Source organism: Rhea americana, unplaced genomic scaffold (assembly GCF_003343005.1).
Source record: "Rhea americana isolate MKP2758 unplaced genomic scaffold, rheAme1 scaffold_68, whole genome shotgun sequence".
NCBI classification, from domain to species: Eukaryota; Metazoa; Chordata; class Aves; order Rheiformes; family Rheidae; genus Rhea; species Rhea americana.
In genome coordinates, this window is record NW_028186845.1 from 1,774,648 (window position 1) to 1,792,528 (window position 17,881).

Consider the following 17,881-nt stretch of genomic DNA (forward strand, 5'->3'; position numbering starts at 1 on the left):
TGATGAGCTTCATGTCTGTGATCCAGCAAGGGCTTCACACTGATGGAGGTTTCCACATGGTGATGGCTTCGGAGGCAGCTGGACAAACATGACTACAGTAATGTGCCAGCCCACTGCCACGAGTGCTGGTGGACAACAAGTTGACTATGAGCCAGCAGAGTGCCCTTGTGGCCAGGAAGGCCAATGATATCCTGGGCTGCATTAGGAAGACTTGCCAGCAGGTCGAGGGAGGTGACGCTGCCCCTCTACTCAGCCCTGGTGAGGCCTCATCTCCAGTATTGCATCCAGTTTTGGGCTCCCTAGTACGAGAGATATGGAGCTGCTTGAGAGAGTCCAGTGTACGGCTACAAAGATGATCAGAGGGCTGGAGCATCTGCCCTATGAGTAATGGCTGCRAGAGCTGGGCCTCTTCAGCCTGGAGAAGATCTTATCAGTGTGTATAAGTATCTGAAGGGAGGGCATAAAGGGAACGAGGCTAAACTCTTTTCAGAAGTTCCATGCGACAGGACTAGAGGCAATGGGCAAAAACTGAACCACAGGAAGTCCTGCCTGAATATGAGGAGGAATTTCTTTACTGTGAGAGTATCAGAGCACTGGGACAGGTTGCCCAGAGAGCTTGAGTCTCCTTCTCTGGAGATCTTCAAGGCCCGCCTGGATGCAGCCCTGTCTACCATGCTCTATGTGGCCCTGCTTGAGCAGGGAGGTTGGACTAGATGATCTCCAGAGGTCCCTTCCAACCTTACCCATTCTATGAGGAATTGTCCCATACTCCGACAGCCAGGCTCAGACACATCATTCATACCCCTCTCAATACTCTCTCTGCATCTCATCCAGCCTSTTAGTGAGGCAATACAGCAAATGAAATAGGAAAAAGTAGATCATTCCTGTTGATTTAGATGACCTGAGTTAGCTCCCTGAAGAGGAGYTGACCACCAGATTTGGCTAGGGGAGGGGGCAGAATTTTGCAGTTGCAAGGAGATGGAAGAGGAGTGAGGAGCCACTTGGCAGCAAACTTTTAGGCTGGATCATCTCTTCAGCTCAGCTGCACGGTAGGAGTGGATTATCATGGATTCCACTTGGGATGACAAAGCAGCTGAGGCTCACTGGAGAGCTGAAGTTTGACTGCACATCCAGCTGCTTTAGTTACCTCTGCAAACTTTCTTTAGAAAAAAATACATATTGAATTTTCTTCTCTGGTATATATACAGAGACATGAGACCATGCCTGAGGCTATTGGAGATAGCCAAGCATCTGTAAGCATGCTATAATGCAGCCTTGCTAGAAGTTTGACGTCATTTAATGAATGGAATAACAGGCTTGGAAGAAACGCCTGGTTAGTTTCTCTGATGTCTGCCTGCCTTTTTTCAGGCAAATTCTTTTTCTGAAAGAATTTAGCTCCCTACTCAATTGACAAGAAGATGAAAAGAATAAGAAAYGTGTCAGGGTCGAAGATGTACCGTGTAGCAAGGAGAAAATTTGATGTGAAGGGTGAAGACCTTATATAATTCAGCAGCTAAACAACATCATGTTAAGAAGGTTTTTACCCATCTCCATTAACAAGTACAGCTTTATTTTTGGGAAAGTTGGTCACTTATCTTAGCAGTTCCTGACAAATTTGGAATGATGCATGCTGTTTTAGAACAGCTTTTCAGAAAAGGAATTAAACTTTTATCTCCAGAATCTCCCAAACAGGAGGATCCTATGGATTCAGCATACTTATGTACATAGTATGTTTATATCATGGACTGTAGTGAAGAACAGAAATGCCCAAGAAGCAGGATTAATTAGCTCTGGCTATATTCCCTGGTACCAAAGCCAGATTCTCTCTTCTATCTATGTTCGCACATATTCTGTGCTGCCCCTCAGTTTCTAAACTTATGCCTAAGAATATGTTTGATTCCTCCTGGCAATACATACAAATATTTTTATGTTGTGTTTTTTTAATGAACATGAAAYAGTTTTGTGAAATATGGCTAGTTTTATTCATATTCCTGGAAATTTACTGCCATATAATAGCATGATGGCGTTACTTAAATAAGATTTATTTTAAAAAAAGGAAAAATATTTCTATCTTGTTAGTGACCATTACAATAGCAGATCAATGTTGTAGTTGTTGGTTGTAGAAATTCAATGTTAGGCACAGAGCCTACAGCAAGATGTAGAGGGACGATATGGATTAACAAATTAAAAATGAATTTTAAAAAACATACTTTGAAGGGGGTGAACGATTAATCAGCAGCCACAAACACTTTTGTTTGGCAGTTCACATTCTGCTCCCAGATCCTATAAGACCCAGTTCCAGCCTGAACGAGGTGAGAGTTGTCCATGGTTTTGAATGGAATTGTATTTCATTATATAGGAGTGGCTTGTCTCGTAAAAGGCCAGCAGAAGAAACTTGCCTATTACTTATGCTGAGTCAGGTCTTAATTTAATGCTTAGAAATTTTTTTTTCCTCCTATCAATAATGTCTTAGTAGCAGAATTACAGCTGCTACAAAGTCAGTGGTATCTTTGCAAAAAAAGAGGAGGGAATTTTGCAGACCTTTGAGGCAGAATCTGTTTGACTTTAAGACTTCTGACTGATGAAATAAGAGTCCGTTGAAGTGGTATAAGTCTGTTCAATGTGCRGTCCTATATTCCTATCTCTGTCATCAGGAATTTGAAAATTGATGTTGGACTGCTGGCACTCTGTACTCCCCTGCGACACAGCCCTACTTTCCTCCTGTTGGTCCTGAACATTATTATACTGCAAATAGTACTTTGAGTCAAGATACTTCTGGGAAGAATTTCAGCTTTCTAAGWTTTATTTATTTATTTATTTTTAAGTCTTTGAAACCATCATTATTTCTTTCTTTTTCCTGCAGTGGGAGGTTAAGGTTAAAGAGAGACTCAGGAACTATTGCTATTGGAAGCTCTAGGGGGAGTGTGAGAAATCTTCCAAAACACTAGAAAGTTCCTCTCTCCCGTTCTTTTCCCGTTAGGGTCACTTGAGCCATTGGTATACAGCTCGTAGCCTAGTATTATTTTCATTAAAAAAAGATTCTGTTTCTGTGGTTCATTAAATAAATATATCAAAATCACAAACAAGGCCAAGAGCTGGCAAGATGGCCCAGCRAGTTGGTGTGATGAAAGCTCACAGCTTGCTCTAAGTGGTGACACACTCGAGGGAGTAACGTGGTCTCCTTTTGCTCCTTGCATCGTGTGATTTGATGGACTGGGGACTGCCCTCTGCGTGTGTATCAATGTCTTGCATCTGGAGCCTCAGAAGAATTTCATAGCCACTCTTTCCCTATACACAAGTTGTTAACATAACTAGGTATTTTGTTTCTTGTTGTAAACTTCGTATGCCCATCACTGCTTTGCACTTACATGTTCAGGCTGACATCAGATCTTGTGTGAAATAGGGTCATATCCTTTTATCTTAATACCTTTTTYTGTAATTATTACTTTGCCTTTTCAGGTGGGAACTTTCCTTTGTTATACGATCTTTCTCTGATCATTTTTGTATCAGTCAGCAATATAAAAGTGTGTGTGTTTCTCTGTGGTCCTTTTTTATTTAAATGATTTCTTTGTATGTCTGTAAATGTGAATAACAAAATAAGTTCTAGATTGTTCATCTGTCCTCTAACAAATAAYGTGATGTAGTCTGTCCTGAAATCAATGATTAAGTTGTGAAAGTTTCTTCAAACTTCAAAAAAAYGAAAATAGCATGGTCAGACTGCAGTTCTGTTGGCAAAAATGCCTATCTGACTGATAGCTTCAATGGGCCCGTTTAGGTCACTGGAGTAACTGGATGGATACTGTAACTGGGGATGCATGTATCAAGGATGAGCTATCAAGTCAAATAACAGAGTTAAAGTACGAAAAGTGCTGGATCAGTTTATGACCTTTAATAATCCTTGGAGTCATGCATGCAAAGTTATGCATGCCAAGATCAGATGTGTCTTTTCATTCCAGACATGTGGGCATGGGAGTCCTTTGATGTGATGATTCAACTTTCAGGCTCATCCCTTATGGCAGTCTACAAGGAGTTCCTGACAGACAGGGTTATGAAACAGAGAGATTCGTATAAGGTTTTAGTTTATTTGCCCTTTTTGAAGTATTGGATACTGTCCTCTGCTGAGGCTGAGGACTGCTTTAGTTGTGGTGATTGCTTTGTCTGGTGTAACAAGAGCTGCCTTTCTAAAAGATCATTTTTTGATTGTCTGTAATYTCTGAATTTTTCTGTGAAGTTGAACTAGGAGTTTCCTAATGCGAGAGACTGTGTAGAAAGRCCATATAACACAAGTCACTGCGGTCCAGTAACATCTCGTTGAAGAGATAAATATTATTGTGGTCTTGGCACTTCAGTGTGCCAAATGGACTTGACAGTGTGTGTTTGCTCTGGGATATAGCGACAGGAGGTACAGAGCTTGGTGAAACCCATCAGCCAGCTTCACTGACCCCTTGGRTAAAATCAGGAGCATGAACCAGAGTTTTTGATGCTAAGGTGACAATTCTGTGAGGCCAAATTGTACACGACTGAAGATGGAGTAAATTTAGCTGAGGATTGCTTTGCATTTCTATTTTTTTGTTCCTGATTCAATGTTGTATTTGGAGCCTCTTCTGGAATTAATTTCATACTGTATTTCATTTAGGAAGTTTTTTTCCTTCCTCACTTAGATCATGGAAACTTCTTTGTGAAGTTAATAAAATACAGAAATTGCAAACCTGCCTATAAGATCACTCAAAAAGAGTAATCTAACAGGATTAATAATACAGAAGCAAATGTAGTTAAGATGTGGTGTGATGGCCAGGCWATAACATCTCCTCTTCAGAGCTGCCTCTTGCAAAGGATTCCAGCCCTGTTTGAGCAAAGCATTGACCCACATGCTTGCTTTTCAGCACATGAATATTCTTACTAAGATTAAGCACTTTGCTGCGTCAGTGTGCTGCTTTCCTTGCAGGACTTAGCGTTTAAAAATTCTTTCTGTTTGTGTTAGCAAAGCTTGGCAGTTTTCATAAAAAGAGCAGTTTACAAGTATGTGTTTCTCTTGCAAGTGATGGTAAAAAAGATTTGTCTGCATCTGTACAAAGTTTAATCTACTTTTTTATTCAGCATCTACTTTGTGCGTGTCACTTAATGTATGTCACACCCGCTAACGATACTCCAACTTCTTTATAACACCCTTACAAGAAATGGGRGAGTCTCCTCTTTACAAAGGAGCTCTTCTATGTAATCTATGGCCTTGATGTTGAAGTAATCTGCTTTGTTACAAGCTCCACAAAGACATGCAGAACTGGAACAAGAGTTGTAACAGCTTGCAGAAGGGAGGAACAAGGTGGTTCTCGGAAAAGAACGATAATTTCCCAAGGATGAAACAGTTGCAGAGAATGTTATAAACTGAAGCAGGCAGAGCAGGCTGAAATCCTAATAAGGAAAGGACTTAAAAAAGAAATGGGTGACTTTTGCCTTTGGAGCTGTTTTTCTCTTTAAATCACTAGAAATAAATGCCTGACTCCTGGATTTCCGAGCTCAATTTTTGTTTTCCAAGCTGTGACACGTTGATCTAGCCTTATCGCTGTTCTGTTGGTACTTGGCCCTTTAAATTGATGGTGTTTGCTACTGAGAGCATGAGCTTGTCTGGAAACTGTTTCCTAAGGCTGTGACAACACTAGGAGGAAAGATCAGGGTTCCTTTTGCTTTTGTTTCACTAATAGTATGGGAGTTGGACACTGATAATCCTTTTCCAAGCAGGTGGGGTGAAGYGATGGGAAATCAGTGCTCCCATGTGAACAGGGATAATAACGGGTCAACCGTTATTTCAGCATTGTGTGTTACACAGCTGTGTAACGAGTAATGCCCCCACTGAACATTTTAACATGCAATAGTCTCTCTGTAAAGAGGTGCATCCAAGCATTTCAGCAAAACAGTTGTAAGAAATAGGCCATATTCAGGACGGGAAAAATCACCTGCTGCACTGTTCCTGTGAAGTGTAAGCAGGAGCTCAGCATTACGTTTATCTTTGTACTAGAGATGTTATGGGTCAGCTTCCRCTGTTATTATCTTTATTCAGGGCAGAGAGGTTGAACTAGAGTTTTCTTTTCTGGCTGATCTGACAAAGTGTCTGAAGACTACAGGAAAATCTGGTCAGTTTAGTCTTCACCCCTCTAGCTTTCCAGGTTTTGTCAAAAACTCGCTGTTGAAAAGCTTTCTTAAATGGTTATGTTAAATACTGAATTTGGGGAGGATTTGGAGTGACTTAGGACTGGTTCCTAGCTGTGAGGGCACACTGGCTTCATGGCCTTTGGTAAATCCCATCACTTTTTTGGCATCAACTTCCAGTCCTTAAAGCCTTGTCCATTACCTTGAACTGTATATTCTTTCAGACAAATACTCCTGCTTCTGATGAAGTCTGATTTCAGTTAAGGCTTCTAGTTGGAAAGGTAGCAAAGACTTAMTAATACAATTAAATGCCCAGAATCCATGTTAAAATGAGATGTTAACTAGGAAGGAAAGACAGCATCACCAGACAGAAACCAGGCAGTTCGTTTTGGATGCATGTGTGCATATAATGTAATATCACCCCACGGAAAATGATTCTTGCAGTTTTTGTTTAATTTCTTGACAGAGAATAACTCCAGGATACAATTTTCAGTGCTGACATCTGTTGAATAGATTGAGATGTGTGTGGGGCACCAAGTCATTAAAAGTCTCTTGACTCTGTGTTACTGCATAGCTCAGATGCGCTGCTGTGTGAAAAAGGCTTCCAAGGAAATGCAGTAAGATCTTGGGGGARTTTGCAGGATTTTATCATATGCCGTAGTGTTTCTTGTGGGTTTCATTTGCTGCCTCTCCCTGTTCTGCACAGCCTGCGCTGTGCTGCACTGTGGTCCGTATCGCCTTCCCTCGTGTCTGAGCTCGATACCTCCCATCAGTCTGTTGCTGTGTCATGAAGCCTTCTCAGTACAGTGTAATACTTAATCAAAACCTTGGCAATACAGAACTAATTTTTTTTTTAGAAAAAATAAGCTGCCACGGAATAGAGTGGGGAATTAAGTAAGTCATCCTCAGAATGGTCCAGTTTTAGCTATTCCTATTTAAGGACTGCAGAGAAAGATGGCTGAACCAAAGGAAGGAACACGGCAACAACCAGCAAGTCCTGGAAGGCAGAAATGATCCTGCCTTACTGTGTGAAACGATCTTACTGACTGTGTCCCCACCAAGTGACATCCAGTGGCCGAGTAGATGAYTCCTCTGTTAGGGACTGGTTGAGATGCACCTGCAGCTGGTATTCACCGTGTACATGCCTTAGCTTTAAATTGGGTAGCTTGAGTGTTAGTAGAATTGAATCCACTTAAAATCCATTCTTTGCCCAATTTTCATCTAAAATGTTTTAAGGTTGCAAAATTGAGCATGAAATTTTATTGGAGCAGACATCGATGTGACATTAGTTTCCAGATCTGGAAATAGATCACACTATCTGTTTCTTTCCCTAAGGATTTTGTCTTAAAAATCCCAATGCACAACAAACCCAGAACAGCAACGGTGTTCAGAAGATTGAAAGACAATAGCTAAAGCTGAACTTTACTAAAAAAAAGTATAATTTCAGAGTAGACTGATTGAAGAAAATCACCTATTTCTCAAGAAAGACATGGTAGCAAACTGCACCTTTGTATCACCAGTTTCACAATGTTGTTCCCTTCAATCCATAAGAAAAAGGATTTTTTTTGTTGTTTTTTATAAATACTAGTATTATATAATTGATTGGAAGAGTGTTTTATTTCTCCTGAACCAAGGATGCTGACAGTTTTAAAAAATAAAGCAACTATTAGGGCAATGAAGTCCCAAGAATCTGGCAATACAGAATGAACTCAGTGGTCTGGTAGGTTTCTTCAATTTTATGAAGCCATGGTCAATAACTTTGCAGTAAAACTCAGYCATAAAGAGTGTTTTGTCATTGACTGAGAGCTGCTGTTACATGATATTAAAGGAATATAAGATTTTTAGCCAGACCACAGTACAAAACTAATAGTCTAATGAGGGAAGAAGTCTGACCTTTTGGAAGGTAAATGCAGCATGTTTACTGTGTCATGTCCACGCATATGTCATACGCATAAGCTTTGGCTGTACAGGATGAGACTGAATATGCTGCCTCTTTCTTGAGGTTTTTTTTTTTTTTTTCAGATTCATTGACCTGCAAAGAATTTGCTTCTCTCATCACTGACAAGTATTTTTTAAACAGTGTCAGTCAGGGAAAGATTTAGTAAAAAAGGAAAGAAAACCACGTTACTACAGCATCTCTTCCCAGGTGGCCACTGATTGAAATCCTCAACAAACCATTCACAGCATGAGATCAAATACAGGCGTAGTTTTAAGGGWTTGAGAAATAATAGCTCCTGGCATAAGCACAGCATCAGAATCAGATTTTATTGGTTGGCTTCAAACATAGGGATCTCTGCCTGAAACCAGAGTGCTGAGACACAGCTCYGTGGTTGCAGCAGACTGTCTTGCCTGTTCGTTTTGGGGTGTCTAAGGAGTGTGCTCRGGAATGAGGGTCGATCCCTCTGGATACAGGAGGGCAGAGTTTGCTGTGGTCCTCTGTAAGAGTCTGTTTTTCCTCTGCTGTGTCTCTGCTTGAGTTGCATTGATTTTACAGCTTGTCACAAGTAATCAGTTCAAATTTCATATAGATCACAGGAATCTATCGGAGTATGGACAAATTGAATTCAAAGTTTGTTTTAATCTAGTATTTGCCACAAAATATAACATACTCTGACATAAATTCAAACAGCAAACTAGTAAGTCTAGCTAATGTGCTGCTCACTTGCACTTGGTTGTCTTACCAAGTTCCCTATGTAGATAAGCTGTGAGATATAGTGATATAGCAAAGATGAGCTGCAGTTCCCAAATATAACCGTATATTTTTATTTGTCTTCATGTTGTTTCCTTGATCACACTTCAATCACTCTTTGTTTTGTTTGACATTAATTAAAACGGAGAGATTCACTGGGAGATTATTGTGTTGTTTATTCAAGTGAATTATTCCAGCAGAATTTTGATTATAATGAGTTATGGATTTGAGGTAATATTTAGAGTAGATGGAGTGACTGAAAATTTAAAACCTCCACTTTCATGTGGTTTTACTAACATATAAAATTGTAATCTCTTGCATTTTTTTGCCTTGTAAAAACATGGATAATTTTAACGAAAATAGTTATGGTTGCAATTAAGGATGCTGATAGTTGGTTTTGGTTTTGATTTCCTATCCTTCAGAATCCTTAATAAACTTTCACAGTCAAAATCCAGATGGTACTGCAGAGCTCAGTGTAGTTCTTGAAATTTTTCTTGTTTGTACTGATTATAACTCTCCCCAGATAAAGTGTAAAACTGTTTGAATTTTTGGCCTTTGGCTGTTTGGAAAGCTGCTGTCAGCTTTCAGCACAAGCCAATTCATATTCAGTGCACATCAACAGCTTGCTAGTAGGGAGAAGCATGACACTGAGCAGACCAGTTTGCCATTGCCCAACAATTTAAAAACCAATGGACCCTACTGTATCTAGTGAGGCTTCCTTTTTTTTTCTTTCCACCCCCCCCTTTTTTTTTCTTTTTTTTAATAGGCAGCTCACTTTCCTTTTTTTAGTTCAAAGAATCATTGATTTACAAACTCTGAGGAAGTATTGTCCTGTGGAGATGAGGAATACAGAAGGAAGATTTTTTAATCCCTTAGATAATTAAGCACTAAAATAAATGATTAAAAAATTATGAGGCGAAACACTCTGTTAGTTTTAATATAAAAATAATGTACTTCTCCCCGTAGAATGCAAGGGAGCAAGCTGCAATCAAAATAAGGGAAATAAAAATTTGAATACCCTGAGCTTTTTACTCTAAGTTGCCTCCTTGATGTCTCACTGTGTTTAATGATGCTTTGCCAAGCTGTTGGGAGGAGGACAAAATGAGTGTGGAATTTATAAATGGGACATTAGATGGAGGAACGATGTTATGGGCTGGATGATCTGAAGAGTACAACAGCAGAACAGATTTTGCCTTAGGGCTGGATAGGAGAGATGCGRGAGATGTATCCCTGCAACTCTCTAAGTGCTAGCAAAACCATTTAGAGTTGTTGGAGACCTTTGTTGTGGGGTTATCTAGAAAGGGGTCTGTGAAAACTTCATCTGCTCCAAGCRAATATCTGGAGAGAAGAAGGGAGGGAGAGAGAGAGCTGAATGCAGAAAGATAATAAGGCTAGAGCTAAAGATGTTTTTTGCATCCTAAGAATCTCTGCAGTTTACTCTGGGTAAAAACAAGCAGAAGACTCTTGGGCATGACTGCCTCTAAATTCAAACAWGAACTAGTGCTCCTACCCTTCAGCTGACTGTTCCTCCTCCAAGGATCACAGAAGGATCACTGGGATCGCTTCAGCCTTGTATTGCTACTGCTCTCTAGGGTCTCGTATGATGATGCTGGGTTGTGCCATTTCCTGGTTCTTGGAGTGAAATTTATTTTTACTTCCAGGCAGTGTTGAAGACTTGACAYTAATTCAACTTTTTAATTTTAAGCTTTATTTTACCTGCTTACTGGAGGGATAAGAAATTTTAGCTTGTCAAGATGGAGGAGAGAATGACACATGGGTGGCATCGGTGAGGGTGCCTTTCACTTCACTGCCTGCAAAAGGCAAATGCCCATTTCAAGTCATGCTGCCCATGGGTAGATAGACGATTGCTGCTATGAGAGGCATTTTCCAGGTTGTTTCTGGCAAGTTTCTGGTCTGAAATCAGAGTTTTTAGGAACTAATACCTTCCCATAGTTTTTGAAGATACCAAGCCCCTTCTGGCATGGTGGTAGCACGYGTATGGCAGTTCTGTGGTTAGGAGTAACTAACGCCAGCTCGGGCAACCGCAGTACTTTTCTAGGCAATAGATATTGTCTAGGTGATAGGTCAGATGTCAAACAAAATAAGGACTAATAAAGCATTTGTGCAGTACAGCTTGGGAAACCGGATTTGCATTGGATGTCATCTGTGGTAACCCTTTGTAACCTTTCTGAATTAAATATAAGGATTTGAAGTTCCTATGGAAAAATAGGCAATTTATTATACAATTTGGGTGCCTAACGATAGGTATGAAGGTCAGATATTCAAATAGGAAATATCCTACTGCATTTGTTTCTGGTATTGCTGTTTAACAGTGTATGTCTTTACTCTTTTGGACTGACAGTTCCTAAAAAGGATGGAGAGCTTATTCCTTAATACAATAACCTACCTCAGGTAATTGCTTAACGGCACAGTTAAGAGATATCTGGCAGTAAGAGTCATTTAGGTCATGGAAAATGTTTTTCCAATGTCCAGTTGTGTACCACGCCAGTACAGCACAGCACGGTTGTATTAAGGAACAACGTAGGGTTAGGCAACAACAGTGGTGCAAGTCCTAACAGTTATTTACAGAAAAAAAGTTTTTCACAGAAGAAGTGAGACGGAGGGGATCACAGATAGGATGCAAATAAAGCTCTTTTTGAAATCCTCTAGTACTGGAGTGGTATGAAGGAGCTTTGACGTGAATGGTTGTTGGGCTAACTTTTTAAAGTGAAATTCAGCTTGTGCAGGAAACAGCTTCAAGTCCATGTACTGCTCGACAGCCCTGAAAATAAGGCTGAAGTGAAATACAAGTGGTTCATGAGCAGTATTTCTTGTGAAATCATTATTTTGGTTTCCTGTGTAGATGCAGCTTGCTGTAACAATCAGATTTCAYTTTTTAATGTTGTCTCTGCAGCGGTCTGGTGTTGCAGATGCTGGTTGGGTAACTCGGCTCTCCCATAATAAATCTGTGTTGCAAGTGGAGATGCAGCCTTTGGCATGGGTAAACCTATACAAGCTAGCTTTTATCCAGCTGCCATGCAGAACATGACATAACCTGTTGTTATTCGAGCTAACTACTCTGAATACCTATCTAGGCTGCATCTGCATGGGTTGATGAGTCTTGTTATTTTTACTAAGACCACCTGCACCACTGTCAGACCCCCGTTAATGCAGGGAAGTTGCATCACTACATGAGTGAATAAGGAGCATCAGGTAAATCTAGGATTAATATGAGCTATCTAAAAGTGTCATATCCAGAGAGAAGTGTTGCCAGCTCTTCAGATTTTATGGTGAGTCTTCCACTGCTTTATGAGACAGCAGCTTTGTGAGTCATGTAAATTCAAAGGAATCTCAGTTGGCTTTGTTTTGTTTTTTTCTCGGCAAGTTTTTAAGGCTCAATATTGTAGAAAATTCCTTAGGAATGTGAACTGTAAGATTGAAACTGTGCAGGCAAACATAGAGAAAATTTATTATTTTTAATATCTTATGACACTTCAATATTAAAGCTGGTAAATCGTGGATTTTTTTAAAAAAGTTTAATTTTATAAAGCTTTTAGCTGCCAATATATAAGAGAGTAATATTCATCCCTGTTCATAAACATTATCTGAAAGTCTCAGGTGATCTGAATTGGTCATTTGGAGCCTCTGGGAAGTACTTAGTTCTGGTACCAGCACCTGGATGAAGGGTAGTTTGCTGGGTTGACCAGTAAGCTGGTATGAGGATCGCCTGTGGGAGATGGCAGGTATGATGGGAAGCAAAGAGCAGCAGAGAGGGGGTGGTACTGGGCACTGCAACCACTTTATGAGTTGTGACAGATTTGTTGGGACGATCAGCGATTACGTTTTTCTAAGGCATGCTGCAGTCTACCTTTAAACTCAGATTCTTAGGAAACTGGCCAAAAACATCGCAGTGAAACCTAAAGTCTGGTCAGTAGAGCTAATAATTCTGCTTATTCTCCAGGTTTCTACCAGATCTACGTTATCTTTAAAATGGTGAGGGATCTGATTGCAACCTAATATGGAATGTTTTATACATTTGATCTTCTAAATTCTCCTTTCTTTTTAACAGTGACTGAGAGTCGTGGGATCCTGGAGAGCATACAAAGATTTTCTTTACTGCCAACTTACTTGCCAGTGAGCTATCGTATCCACAATGCAGATATTTCCTTCTTTCTCAAGGAAGCCAATCAGGATATTATGAGGAATTCCAGCTTGCAGTCCCGAGTGGAATCCTTTCTGATCTACAAATCTAAGAGGCCACCTGTGTTAAATGCCAGCTATGGACCTTTTTCCATTGAACAAGTAGTGCCCCAGGACTTAATGTTGTCTTCAGATCCATTTGGATCTACTAATAAATTCTCCTTCAACTGGAAACTTAAAGCCTTCATAATGAGTAACAAGATTTATCCCAGCAAGCCCAAAGTTCAGATCCTGTTCTACATTGTGGGCAGGGACTGGGATGACTATAGCACCACGGAGCGGCTGCCCTGCCTGCGGGTGTTTGCCTTTCGAGAGACGCGGGAAGTCAGAGGCAGCTGCAGGCTGCAAGGGGACCTGGGGTTGTGTGTGGCAGAGCTGGAACTCCTGCCGAGCTGGTTTAACCCCCCAACGGTTGTTGCTGGCCGCAAGAAACTAATGGATCAGTCTGAAGGGAGCCCTGTAGAGCTTTACTATTCCATACAGCCAGGAGATGAGAGAGGGGAATGCACGAAGGAGGACGTGAGGAAAAGTAATGGGATCCGACCAGGGCGCAATGACATTGATGAGACAGGACCTCCCTTGCAGAGAATTGGAAGTGTTTTCCTTTACCAGACACATGCTGGTCCTTCCTTAAATGAAATGAGGTTGGATAATAACATTGCCATTCARTATACACCAAAGACTGTCAAGCAAGGTGACATTTTGACTTTTGTTGTATCTATTGCTAAAAATTCAACAGAAGATCAGTTCACATTGAGGTAAGGCTTTTCTGTATTTCTTTGGTACCTTATTTTTGKTTTTTTCTGCTCTTGGTAAGGGAAGCTGCATTCTCACATATAAATTATCTAACATTTCTTCAGTTGCTGCCTTATAGAAATTAAGACTGCATTGCAGGTTGGTTCACTTCTTTCTTCTTACTGATCAGTCTAATGTTGTATGAATCATCTCTCTTTGGGTGAGAAAGACCTTTTCTTGAAGCTCTTCTCTGAGAACCTTTTGTAAAAAAGAATAAAATGGTGGACCTATAAGCCACCTTTGTGTGGCTCATACAAGGAGGAGATAATTTCTATCTCCTGAGCAGGAGTTTGCAGTGCTCCTAATCTCTCACTGAACTCATGTTAAGATTAGTAAAGCCCAAATCCGCAAAGGTATTTATAGGAAGTGAACATGACTTAGACATCTAAGTAGGATTTATAYGTGTAAACATCTCCCCCTGGCTTGTTGTGAGCCCAGTTCTATTTTATACTTAGGAGCCACAAACATCCTATTATTTAAAATATCAAAAACATAATTTCTGAAAATGAGAAAATCCTGAGGGTGGGGGATTTTATTGTTGGGTTTGGGGGGATTATTTTTTTTTCTGGAAGTAACTTGCAATGCTGCATTGCTTTTCATCACTTKGTTGCTTTCCAGACATTGAGCTATTACAATGGGAAGCTCGCTATAAGAAGCAATATAATCCAGAAAAGAACAGGCAAGAATATCAGAGCGTACTGTGGCAAGCTGAGAGTAGATGTGTGAGTGAGACTGTCTAGTTGTCTTTCCAAGTTTGCCAGAGTCTGTGTACCAGATTGTGTAGCAGATGATAGTGTGGAAGAGCAGTGTGCAGAGCTGATTTCATTCTTCTATGMGTACCAACGAGTAATGTTAGTTCTCTTACAGCTAGAGGCAAGCCTCACGCTCCRGGGTTCGACTGAGGCTGCCTTGTGCAGGGTGTTCAGCCCGTGAATGAACATCGGTGCCCGAGCTCAGAACGGTTCACAAGCCTTGCCTCCGAAAGAGGAGATGCTTCGTGAGAGCAGCAAGTTCGTTGCTCCCTGTTACGAGTGTCACGGATGCACCACAGTCAACAACGGTGCTGGGCACTAGAGATGCTCAGCGCCCTCCCTTAAGGAAGGCACATACTGCTCTCTGGAGCAGGTACCTCTCCTACTCCARCTTGAGACAAAGTAGACTGGAGAGTCTGCTCCTCTGCCAGTTATACACTTCAAAACCCAAAATCTCTGAGTTGTTACCTAGACGTTTTAGGGCTCCTTTATTAAAACAGTACAAAGAGGTACACAAATCTCTGCAAATGCAGCCTTGCAGGACTTGGATATATGTTTCATACCAGAGTAAGTCAAATTTGACTCCACAGGTATAAGTAATTTAGGACATATAAGCTAGTAAGGAATTAGGGAGGTTTTATATGGATTTTCTGGAGGAAGTGCGTTGCTTTTTCCTTTAGAAATATACGATATAGACCGAATAACCACAACTCTTGGATAATCGCTCGGGGACGGTTATTTCCTCATTTGGTAGAGGAAAAGCACTAGCAGGCTACCCGCTCTCTCCTTGTAGTATCAGGTTTTCCTTTTCTGAGTCAATCTGCCTGAGGGTCAGATTGCTTTCTGAGTGACTAATTTCAAGACAGGCAATCTGAATTCCTCAAAGACAGTAAATGTTCACAGACACCTCTCTAGCTCTCTGTATACTAATGACTTTAAAGGGATGTATCTCAGACACTCATGGAGATTTCTATTACATTTGAAAATTGGTTTAAATATAAACATTAAAAGCCTTTTCTATCTTTCTAAGGTGAAAACCTTTAGTTGTTTTTACATTGAAAATGTAGAGTCTTAAATCTGACTTCAAAGCACCTGTATTTCTGTGAACTGTGATCAGTTAGAAGTAGAGCTAGCAATAACCATGATAATTGTATTATAGGTCTCTGAAATTTTTTAAAATRTTTCTTTTTAAAAATTGAGATGAGAACTGAACACCAAACTTCCTCTAATGRCTGTTTCTAAAATTAATTTTCTGGAACAAAAAGGAAAACATGTATTTGCTTTTTGGCTTTTTATTTTATGATCTACTATATCATATTACAAAAATGCTAAAAATAAATATCAAATACCAATTTAAAAAGAAAAATAAGGTATTTTCTTCAAAAAGCAACCATAGTCCATGTTTTTAAAAGGTAACAGCAGGTAAAAACTCTGTAGCAGCCTGCTGCAGTCGTATCACTTTCATGAGTATTTCCATTTCTATTAATCTGCTTTCTCTAACAGAAACTGGGTTTCAACCAGATTTTAATCTGCTGTAATTTCAGAGTAGTTGTACTATCTGCTTCTAAAGCCTCACTGCTTGCCTATCTTTCCACTGGCTACAGCATGTCTAAGGGGTTTTTTTTGTCTATTTGTTTTTTTGGTCAGAGTTGTAGTACCCGTGTTCTGCGTTCGTCCCCCCATGAAGCACGCACGACTAATTCCCTTTCGGGAGGCTGCTAACTGGTGCCTGTCTTTCTGCTATAGGGAAAAAGCCACTGCTAGGAAGGAACAAAAATGTAGGTCTGGTAAATGTTGCAGGTAAAATACTTTTCTATGCTGAGAGCTACTGCAACGACCTTGTCAGGCAAGGAAGTAATGCCTCTCTCGCGGCCTTCCGGAAGGGAGTAGATGTCCCTCGGCGGGTACGCGGAGCAGCGCAGTATCGCGCAGCACGGGTGGGACTGCGTGCTTGGCAGGTAGTCCTTGGCACGCTGCAGCTATACTGTTCTCGTGTGCTACAGGGCTGTTATACAACTTACAAGCAACAAATTACAGAGCATCAACAGACCCTCTCACGCGTTATTACTCTTATTTATTTAATTTCCTGAAGCTTGGACATCTGGGAGTACTGATGCCCTTGCGGGCTGCCAGGAGTCCTCAGTGGGGATTTCACRCCTTAACGCTGCCTGGGGCTCTTCCCAGGAGATAGACATGTGGCAGCTCCTGCTGAGCAGGACAAAGGCAGCGCTGGAGGAAGTCTCCAGTCTTTCTTTAGAAGATAACTACCGCCTTTTCTTTTTTATAGTGTGAAACAGCAACATATATAACTTTGTTAACGTTATCTTGATTGTGAATAACCTCTACTGCTCGTGCTTTTGCAATATTGTTTTTGTAAACTTCCATTGTGCTATATGTGCAAGCATCTGCCCATGCGTACGTATGTATGCACACAGGTCTACTGCAGAATTTCTGCTTCAGCTGAAAAGCATTGAAGCCACCACTGTTAAGGGTGAAAAACATGAACAGCRTGGCAAATTTAATCTCTGAATCCTGGCCTTTAACTGTACTGGAGTTTTTCCAGTCCTGAAAGGACCTTACGTGTCACTCTAGTATTTGCGTAGGCTCTCTTTTTCACRTAGCTATTCAAAAGACAGCACTTGTGACATGCAACCTGGTCTGATTGCAGAGCAGATTATCCAGCTAACATTGTGCAGAAGCCATCAGGGACCTCTGCTACAACCAGATCGTGTTTTAAGTCTCTAAAATCTTTAAATTCTAGTGGTTTGTAAAGCAACAGATAGGATAGATTCAAAGGAACTTCATTGCTYTTAGAGGATGTAAATATGAAGACATGAAGAGACATGTAAGAGGTGATATCGCTGCTCCTCCCTCCTATCRGTTGAGATGGGGCAAAAAAGAGCATTATCCAGATGGTCCCTTACAGTGTATGGATTTTTACCAATGAATGGCCTGTGATTTGAAGAAAAAAAATACATAGTACTAGTATTTTCACCAGATTAAGGTGARACAGAATTTGCCTATGCATAGCTGGGTTTGTCCGAGTTACAAGTGAAATATGGAATGGTGTTGTCAGATCATTATCCAGTAGCAGAGTTTAAGAGGAATTTAGACTAAGACCCAGGATATTTGTTGCTAAGTATTTCTAGGCCTTGATACTGTGACTGCAAATTCAATAGAAGGACAAAGGATTAACTTATCCAGGCAGCCTGAATAGGAACAAGCCATTTCATGGACACTTACAGAGTGATGATGCCTCTCCACAGTAATGTAAAGAAGCTTTTCCCAAAGGAGGAACGTA

At 40.5% G+C, this 17,881-nt stretch overlaps 1 protein-coding gene across 2 annotated transcripts in view; it reads left to right on the forward strand.

Moving 5' to 3' along the window:
* TMEM132D (transmembrane protein 132D) overlaps positions 1 to 17,881 on the forward strand; it is a 264,129-nt gene that overhangs the window by 49,603 nt on the left and 196,645 nt on the right. For both annotated transcript variants that reach the window (XM_085321068.1, XM_085321069.1), the window contains exon 2: positions 12,903 to 13,791. In XM_085321068.1, the coding sequence (XP_085177194.1) occupies positions 12,903 to 13,791 (889 nt within the window). The remainder of the gene's footprint in view (positions 1 to 12,902; positions 13,792 to 17,881) is intronic.